Here is a 10361-nt window from a genome sequence, read left to right on the forward strand (position 1 = left end):
TCAGAACCCTTGCTGGCCTGGCCTCCTGCTTTACTGGCACTCCTGTCTGGCTGGCTGGCTATGCTGACAGTGTAAATCAAGGGATTATCAGATTGACCACATGCCCTAGTCTTTTGTTTCTTTGTTTTTGTTTTGTTTGGGGAGAGAGAGAGGAAAGTTGACTGGAGCCCCAGAGATCTATGAAAAAAAAAAAAAAAAGAAAAGGAGGAGGGGAGAGAAATGTGCAGTATAAGTGCTTTCTGTTGTAAAAGTTATGACAGAAAATAAGAGTTTGATTCTGGCAGAAACAAACTGGCAATGTGGGTCAAGGATTAACCCACAGGGATGCTGGGATAACATCTCCTGAGACATGTCTCTAAATTACATCAAAAACTTCTATGAAGGATGTGTAAGTATTATACAAGCAGCAGCAACAACAATTGTATGAGTCCTATCTGTTATTTTAACATGATTTGCATGAGTGCTGATGAATAAGGTCCTCTACATGTATGGAGAATGATATAAATATCAACCATTTGCTTCAACATATTCTGAATTTAAATAACTGTAACTAGAATAATTCAGGAATTACTTTTAGCTGTTGGTGCTTTAAAGCTGATCGCTCTATCAATTTGATAATTGAGAAGAGAAGCTGTAATGACAACTAAATAAACATTATTTGCTTATTAAGATAGTGTGTATACTAATGAATTTAATGTTGGATTTATTATCCAATTTTTTAAAAAGGTACTAGATATACTAAGATTACCTTGATTTTATTGCAAAAGGTTTACAGGGGTAAGGGATATTAATTAAATTCAAAGCTTTTTACAAGTTTCCAAAATTATTTATGTCATTAGCAACAAGTTCCTATTTGACTGTTGCACTTCAGAATTTCAAAGTGAAAAGGGTAAGAAATCTCAAAATGCAGGATTTGAATTGGGCTTGATGATCTCTAAGTTCCTGTCTTTCTTTGAAACTTTATGAATCTTAAATTTTTTTTAATGTGATAATGAAATCATCCTTTAAAATATCCCCCTTTAATGTTTGTTTTCAAAAGTTTTTTTTTTCTCCTAAAACTGTAACAGATGAAGCCTCCCACCGTGATCGGTCAATTCCACACCCTTTTCTTTGGATCGGTCAGAATGTTCTTCCTTGGGGTGTTAGGCTTTGCAGTTTATGGGAATGAGGCTTTGCACTTCAGTTGTGATCCAGACAAGAGAGAAATAAACCTCATCTGTTACAATCAGTTCAGGCCAATCACTCCACAAGTAAGTGTTTCTGTGTGCACAAATGTAAACCTTACTCCACACCAGATAAAATTGTTTTCTTTTTAAATGTAAAATAATGTCATAATAAGATGAAGAATATTCTAACAGGTATTATTTCTAGAATAATTACCTTTTTAAAATATTAGCTGTATATTTCAGGTAAATTAATTTGAGTTGGTCAAGAGTTTCTTCCAAGTCCAGCATCCTATTATCTATTGATGTTAGAATTATATTCCAGGCTTGTAATTAGAAATGGAAATTGAGTAGATACTAAAATAACGTATTCCATCATTATTAGTAATTGGTAGGTGATGACAGTAAAATATGACTACATTTTTACAATTACTAAGTGTTTAAAATTTTAAACTCTAAACATCTTGGTAATTAAATGAGATTATGTCCAGCATTACCATCTTCATTATATTATTTTTATCCTCATAAGACTTACAAAACTTAGAATTTTTAAATTAGCCTCTATTGAGGGTCAGTGAATTATGGGTTTTTTTAGTGTGTTTTTTCATTACGTGTTGACTGATTTGACTAAGATATTTCTGACATACTTTAGGTGTTCTGGGCATTACAACTAGTGATTGTCCTGGTTCCTGGAGCTATTTTTCATCTTTATGCTGCATGTAAAAGCATCAATCAAGAATGCATTCTTCAAAAGCCCATCTACACTGTGATTTATATCCTCTCTGTTTTATTAAGAATTAGTCTAGAAGTGGTAGCATTTTGGCTTCAGATTCACCTCTTTGGTTTCCAAGTAAAACCTCTCTACCTGTGTGATGCTGTGTCTCTTCGGAAAAAATTTACTACCATAAGATGCATGGTGCCAGAACACTTTGAGAAGACCATTTTTCTCATTGCAATGTATACATTTACTGTAATTACAATAGTCTTATGTGTTGCTGAGATTTTTGAGATAATATTTAGAAGATTATGCTTTCTAATTAAGCAATGACCAAAAGGTTGATTACCTACTGTCATGCCACAATTATTTATCAACCATTTTTATTTAGTTTTATCTCATTCAGTGAGTATCTCAATTTCAAACATAAATATCTGTTCTTCAAACTAACCTCAGTGTGTCTAAAATTTATGTCTAGTATAAAGTACAATACTCAGTTCTAAGGCAGGGATTCTTTTTTTTTTTTTTTGCGGTACGCGGGCCTTTCACTGTTGTGGTCTCTCCTGCTGCGGAGCACAAGCTCCGGACGTGCAGGCTCAGCGGCCATGGCTCACGGGCCCAGCCGCTACGTGGCATGTGGGATCTTTGCGGACCGGGGCACGAACCCGTGTCCGCTGCATCGGCAGGCGGACTCTCAACCACTGCGCCACCAGTGAAGCCCCAAAGAAAGGGATTCTTGAACAAAACCTTTGTTCCATTTTAATTTTGTCACACATTAGGAAACATACATGGAACTAATGTTAACTCATTTTTAAATAGTACTTTTACAGAGTTCTTTCATATACAACATCTTAATCAATCACAGTATTTTATGGCCAGAGAAACTTTTATTAACTCTTTTACACAGAGTAGAAAAATGAGGCTCAGGGAGATTAATATATGCAATCCTAGGATGCAGCTTTCCTAACTATAAAGCTATTTCCCTTTCCACTTAACTATGCAGCATAAACTTTGAGGATGTAATTATTGTTGTATTCATGTAAAATATAACTTATTTAAGTGCAAAAGTTGTCAATTAATTATTAAAAGAGTCATTCTATAATTTGATGACTAACTTGAAGAAATGGAGCACTTACATTTTTAATATTATACTCATACTGTTGTCTTGAAATTTTAAATATTAAATGATATGGTAATGTGGCCACCAAATAAATAAAAAATGCTATGGAAAATAGTGTGCATGATTTCCTTGTTGCTTGTTGGAAAAAAAAACCCCTCTGTGCTCATAGATATCCTACAACAATAGTTTCTATATTCAAGATTATTGAAATAGTAAGTTATATTTATATTAAGCTAGACTTCCTAAATAGCTATGAAATGATTTCAAAGGCAATTTTTTAAACTTTTTATTTTATAAAGGAGTATAGCCGATTAACAATGTTGTGATAGTTTCAGGTGCACAGCAAAGTGATTCAGCCATACATATACATGTGTCCATTCTCCCCCAGACTCCCCTCCCATTCAGGCTGCCACATAACATCGTCAAAGGTAATTTTATATTAATTCAGTGCATTTCTTTTTATCTGCCTGTCTTACCAAGAATCATGTCCATTTGATATCATTTAAAAACTTTGTGTATGACTGCGTTATACTGGTGCTTTATTAGGGAAATAAGTATAGTCAGTCAAAAACTGAGGTTTTCAATTTTTTCTTAAGCATTATTCAACCTATGGTTGATATCATGAATTTCTACATTAATTTTTAAATCATTGAGGCTTTCTCCACAGAAAAGCACAAGAAAAAATCCAATTTACCTTCATTCAACAAATAGCTGCATAGTATCGATTATTAAACATGTACCACATTAAAAGTTCAAATACAAAGATAAACAAGATGTAGTACCGTTATAAGATCATATTCTAGTGAGGGGCACAGTGATATGACAAGAGGCTGGGGGCTGTTGGAAATAGCCCCCTCTGAAGGGAAAGACTATTTGCTCATTGATTTTGTTTAGAATCACTGGCCCTTAGTGATAATAAGCAGCAACAATGTCTAGTATGTTTTATTCTTATTTTTAAATTATCTGTAGATAATATACCGTTTATTGCCTGTACCTAGGGTGGACTCCTCCAACCAATTCTCCCACAAACACATACATCTTCAATATGGTTCATATTTTCCTGCATCTTTAGAAGGCATGTAATTTTTTATTGGATACCAGACATTGTGTGTTTTACCTTGTCGGATGCTGAATATTTTTGTCTTCCCATAAATAATTCTTAAATTTTATTCTGGGGCACAGTTAAATTACTTGGAAACAGTTGATCCTTTGTACTTCCTTTTAAGCTTTGTTAGATGGGACCAGTGTAGCCCTTACTGAAGGGCTAATTTTGCCCCGTTACTAAGGCAAAACGTTTCTGAGTGCTCTATGAGATGCCTCTTTGGTACTTTGGAAATGTTATCTTTCCACCATTCTCAAATTCTTGAATTCCTTCCTCAAGCTGGTTGACTCATTGTCTTAGTCCATTTGGGCTGCTATTACAAAATACCTAGACTGGATAGTTTATAAACAAAAGAAATTTATTTCTCATAGTTCTGGTGGATGGAAGTCTGAGATCAAGGTGCTGGCATGTTCAGGTTCTGATGAGAGCCATCTTCTGTGTTACAGACTTATTGTATCCTCACATGGTAGAAAGAAGGCCAGAGAGCTCCCTAGGGTTCCTTTTATAAGGACACTAATCTCATTCATTAGGGCTCCCTCCCCATGACCTACTTACTTCCCAAAGGTCCCACCTTCTAATACCATCACATTGGAGGTTAGGATTTCCAAAATATGAGTTTTGGGGAGACACAACATTCGGCCCATTGCACTTATGGTTACAACAGAAATTGCTGTAGCTACAGGAAGCAGGTTTTTGCTGTGCCCAGGGAAAGAAGGGAGAAGCGGCAAAAAGACATTCTTCTTGTTTGCCCCTCAGGATTTTTCTAAGGGAAGATCATTTTTTAAAAAAACCAACAGACCTCCCCTTAATATCACTGCCCATTCACAGGCAAACAATTTGATTTATTCTTATGCTGATTCATCCTAGGACATTGTCAAAGTATGCTCCTTTTTAAGAGGATTTCTACCCTAGCTGTTGGAAAAAGTAACTGTTCTCAGTTCTGTGCGAATCTTGGGTATTGTTCCTTTTAATCCTTTCAGGTAGCTCTTTTTCTGCAAAGATGTTTAAAGATGTTACATTGATCAGGACTCAGTCGAAGACCCTTTACAGATTTCTGGAGCTCTCATGCTTTGTAGCTTCTCCCTCTAAGGTAGTCTGTCCTATGAAAACTAGCCTCTTTAGCCCTGGACTCTCTCTCCTCAACTCACAAGGAGGAAGGATAGCATTTCTAAGCCACTAGAGGAACCCTGGTCACCTCTGCTTCTTTTAAGTAAACAGTCCATATTGTTATGTGTAAAGATACAGATCCTGTGAGAGTTGGTTTGGACAGTCTTTTAATTCCTTAATGATCTATACCATTCTATGATTTCATTTTGTTAGTAAGTATATCAGGATTGTTAGCACACAGCTGTATACTCCTGGATAATAAATGCTACATAAAAATATAGCATTTATAAAATATAAGATATTTAAATATATGTAATACAGTTTAAAATATAAAAACTGATTTTTCTAACTAAACTGCAAATGTAGCAAAAATTAATAAGAATGTCAAAGTTAAACAAATAACTAACCACTTGAAAATATATTTAAAGTTATTCCAGAAAAAGTTGTTGGGTCAAATAAGGTAATTCAAACTGAAGTTTTTCAGTTTGTTTATAAATGAACAACAGTCAGAATATTACATATTAAAACCTATAAGATATTGTCAAAATTGTAGTGCATGGCCAATTGACAGTGGAAGATACATTTCTTCTTAAAAAATAAACAATAAATGTAATTCAAACAGCAAATGTAAGAACTTTAAAATAAAACTAAGGAAAACAAAAATAATTTAATAAGAATAAAGACAGAAAATAATAAATCAGAAAAAAAACAGCATACGATGGATAAATCCAAAATTGTTCTTGAAAAAACTATGTGTGGCATATCAAATCAAGTGTGGAAGTATATCCTTATAAGATTTTATAATATATATGAAGTTATATATCACTTGAAGTACACTGTGATAATTTAAAGATGTATACTATTAAATACAAGACAACCAGAAAAACAACAAAATTTTAGCTACTAAACCAACAAAGGAAATTAAAACATTCAATTAATCCAAAAGATGACCAAAAAGACAAAAAGGGAAAAAAACAGATGGGACAAATTGAAAACAATAACAAGGTAGTAGAACTATACCTAAAAATATCAACAGTTACAATAAATATAAAGGTCTTAGCACTCCAAACCAAAACAGGGATTTCTGACTGCATTTTTTTTTTTTTTTTTTTTTGCGGTACGCGGGCCTCTCACTGTTGGGGCCTCTCCCGTTGCGGAGCACAGGATCCGGACGCGCAGGCTCAGCAGCCATGGCTCACGGGCCCAGCCGCTCCGCGGCATGTGGGATCTTCCCGGACTGGGGCATGAACTCATGTCCCCTGCATCAGCAGGCGGACTCTCAACCACTGCGCCACCAGGGAAGCCCCACATTTAAAAAAAAAATCCAGATCAAATTATTAACAAGACCCCACTTTAAATATTTAAAACATTTTAATATTTTTACAAATAAATAATAATAAAAGTGGAAAAAGATATATCATGCAAACAGTAAGCATCAGAGAGCTGAATTAGCTGTATTAATATGAGAAAACTCAAGCAGATTTCAGGGCAAAGAATAATGACGGGGATAAAAGAGACATTTCATAATGATTAAAGTATAATTTCATTAGGAAGCATAACAGTTATAAATGTGTATTCCACCAGTGCCAAAATAGAAGAAGCAAAGCCTGCTAGAACTGAAAAGAGAAATAAATCCAATTATAATTAAAGATTTCAACATTCCTCATCAGTAATCAATTGACAAAGTAGAACATCAGGAAGGAAACAGAACACAAACATTACCAATAAGCAACTTGAACTAACTGATATTTAGAGAACACTCTTACTAGACAACAGCAGAATATACATTTTTTTCAAGTGCAAGTGTAACATTCACCAAGAAAGTTCATTTTCTGGGTCATGATAAAGTCTCAATGACTTTGTTTAATTCACAATAGAATTAAACTAGAAATTAATAAAAATAAGATATCTGAAATATGCCCAAATATTTGAGAAAATAACAACACATTTTTATTAACCCATTGATCAAAGAAGAGATTACATGGAAAATTTTAAACTACTTTAAACACAATTTATCAAAATTTGTGGAAAGCAATTAAAACGGTTCTCGACAGCATTTTAAAAGTTCTATATATTATGTTAGAAAAAAGAATTTTTAGCTTCCACCTCAAGAAATTATTTTAAAAAACAGTTTAAATACAAATTACATAGTAGGGAAATAAAAATAAGAGCATGAAACATTGAAATAGAAAACTGAAAGACAATAGAAAAATCAATGAAAGGAGAAGATGGTCTTTGAAAAGATTAGTAAAACTGACCAATTTCTAGCTAGACAGATTGAGATAATAAAAGAGAAAATGAAAATTACTCATATCATAAATGAAAAAAGAAAGAAACATCACAACAGAACATTTAAATGATTATAAGGAAACACCATGAATGATATTATACCAATAATTTGGTAGTTAGATGAAATGGAAAAATTCCTTGAAAGACACATATTACTAAAAACTGACTCAACAATAAACAGAAAATATGAATATCTCTACACCTATTAAAGAAATTGAATTTAAAATAGAAGCTTTCCCAGAAAAAAAAATCAGGCCCAGATAGCTTCGTTGGTGAATTCCTTCAAACGTTTAAGAAATAATACTTCACAACCTCTTTCAGGAACTAGGAGGGACTATTTCCCATGTCATTTAATGAAGCCAGCATAACCTCGATATCAAAAACTCTTACCAAAAATAGTCTAGCATATGTAATCCAGCAATATATATAAAGATAATACATCATGTTCAAGTGGGGTTTACCCCAGGAATGAAAAGTTTTTTTAACAGTCGAAAACCAATTAATGTAATTCAACTAGATTAATGGAATAAAGGAAAAAAATCACCTAGTCATCCTAATAGATGCGGATAAAAGCATTTGATTACATAACACCCATTTATAATGAAACAAACAAACAAAACCCCAAATCTCTCACTGTAAAATGGAACTAGCTAAACTTGATAAAAAGCATCTAAAAATACCTACAGGAAATATCCTATTTAATAGTGGAAGAATGAATAATTTCCCATATAATCGGGAAAAAAGGTAAGGATGTGTACTTTTACCACTTTTGTTTAACATTGAACTGAAGGCCAATAAGACTAAACAAAACAAAAATTACATATATATTTAATATATACTTATTCAATAAATGCAGTAAGACAAAAAATAGAAGATATACAGATTAGAAACAAAGAAATATCATCTTTAGTCACAGACATAATCATGTAAATAAAAAATTCTAAAGGATGTGCTAAAAGTTACTAGAATTTGTAATTAAGTTATCAAGATTGAAATTTCTGTAGAGCAATAAAAAATGAAATTTAAATTTTAAAATAAGATTTACAATATTATTAATTAAGTATGAAACAGGTAGAGATAAATTTTACAACAGATATGCTAAACCTGTACAATAAAAACTACAAAATGGTGTTGAGAGAAATTAAAGATGTTAGGGCTTCCCTGGTGGCGCAGTGATTAAGAATCACCTGCCAATGCAGGGGACACGGGTTCGAGCCCTGGTCCAGGAATATCCCACATGCCGTGGAGCAACTAAGCCCATGTGCCACAACTACTGAGCCTGCGCTCTAGAGTCCATGAGCCACAGCTACTGAAGCCCGCGTGCCTAGAGCCCATGCTCTGCAACAAGAGAAGCCATCGCAATGAGAGGCCCATGCACCGCAACGAAGAGTAGCCACCGCTCACTGAAAATAGAGAAAAACCCATGCACAGCAATGAAGACCCAACGCAGCCAAAAATAAATAAAATAAAATAAAATAATTTATTAAAAAAAGAAATTAAAGATGTTTTAAATAAGTGGAACAATAAACCAAGTTCATGGTTTAGAGACCTTAATCTTTTATAACTTCGGTCACTCCAAATTGATGTGTAGATCCAATACAATCCCAGTCAAAATCCCAGAAAGCTTTTGTAGAAATTCATAAGCTGCTTTTAAATTTTATATGGGATACAAAAGACCTAGAATAGCCAACATGATTTTGAAAAAGTAAAAGTAGACGACTTACATTATGTATTCTCAAAACTTACTACAAAGGTACAATAATCAAAACAGAGTAGGGTTGGTATGCAGATAGGCATATTGATTACAGGAACAATAGAGACCAAAAATAGTTCAGCACATATATAGTTGTTGTTTCTTTTAATTCTCCAATTTAATTCAATGGTGCTGGAACAACCAGATATCCATGTTGAAAAAAATAAAAAGCATTATTTTACCTTTACCCCTGTCTCAGCCATGGATGTGTAAATGGACCTGGCCAAGTCATTGGTCATCTCTTTCAGTCTTCTGATAGCAACTGTAGGGGAAAAAAACAACTCTATTTTAGGGGATGCTAAACAATCAGAATGTGAGTCTCATATACTGGAAGACAAATTTCTACCATAGAGAGTGTACCCAAAAGAGACAGCTATAGGTATATACTACCCTCATTACATTGGTTGAGCCCTGTCATTTCCCATCAAAATATTGGTGACCACAATCAGAATAGAAAGTTTTGCTGTGAGAAGACCACGAGTACACTGGAGTCCAGGGAATGGTGCAGAACATTTACCTTTTCCCACCAAAACACCAGTCAGTTCTGGTCTCTCTCCCTTTTCTTCTTCCTGTGGTTGCTCCTATCCCCTATCTCTGCCCTCCCCTAACTTGCCAAGATTCTAGCCCCAACCTGGAGGGTGACATCAGGTCCTTCAGCAACTGATCAGAGTTGGATGGAAGAGAGTTAGGTCCTTCTTCATAGTAAAATATCAGTAAATTCTTATTGTAAATCATCAACCGGAAAAATCAACTTCATGTTGTTAATATTTACCTTGTTTACACTCATACTTACTAGCTGTGACCTGGTGCAACTTAAATAAATTCTATGTGTCTCATTTTTCTCACTTGTAAAATAATGAAAATGATAACACCTTCTTTGCAGGGTTGTAGTAAAGATTAAATGATTTAAAGTAACTAGAAACATGCCCGATACACAGTAGATACTTGGCAAACTGCTAGCTAGTTATTCTTGCTTTGTTGTGGCATGGAAGAGGTGAAACAATTCATATTTGGTGAACTTAACTTCAGTAGCAGGAAGTGCAGTTTCTAACCAGGGCAATCAGGCTAGAGGATCTGACTTGAAGAGAGTGGAGAAGGCTTAAAACATCAGC

At 34.1% G+C, this 10361-nt stretch overlaps 1 protein-coding gene across 1 annotated transcript; it reads left to right on the top strand.

The window, feature by feature from the left end:
- The first annotated feature begins 349 nt into the window (after positions 1–349).
- On the top strand, positions 350–2211 carry GJE1 (gap junction protein epsilon 1). Its single transcript, XM_033867383.1, has 3 exons — positions 350–388; positions 1068–1250; positions 1816–2211. Exons 1-3 carry the CDS (start codon positions 350–352, stop codon positions 2209–2211), a joined length of 618 nt encoding a protein of 205 aa, XP_033723274.1.
- Positions 2212–10361: the final 8150 nt, after the last annotated feature.

The sequence above is a fragment of the Tursiops truncatus genome, chromosome 12, assembly GCF_011762595.2.
Source record: "Tursiops truncatus isolate mTurTru1 chromosome 12, mTurTru1.mat.Y, whole genome shotgun sequence".
In the NCBI taxonomy this organism is placed as follows: domain Eukaryota; kingdom Metazoa; phylum Chordata; class Mammalia; order Artiodactyla; family Delphinidae; genus Tursiops; species Tursiops truncatus.

Bases quoted from the DNA above. Each gene is read 5' to 3' on its own strand.
- GJE1 (XM_033867383.1), top strand. From the start codon at position 350: ATGTCTCTAAATTACATCAAAAACTTCTATGAAGGATGT. The intron at 389-1,067 runs GTAAGTATTATA...AAACTGTAACAG, and splicing joins AAAACTTCTATGAAGGATGT to ATGAAGCCTCCCACCGTGAT. The intron at 1,251-1,815 runs GTAAGTGTTTCT...GACATACTTTAG, and splicing joins TCAGGCCAATCACTCCACAA to GTGTTCTGGGCATTACAACT.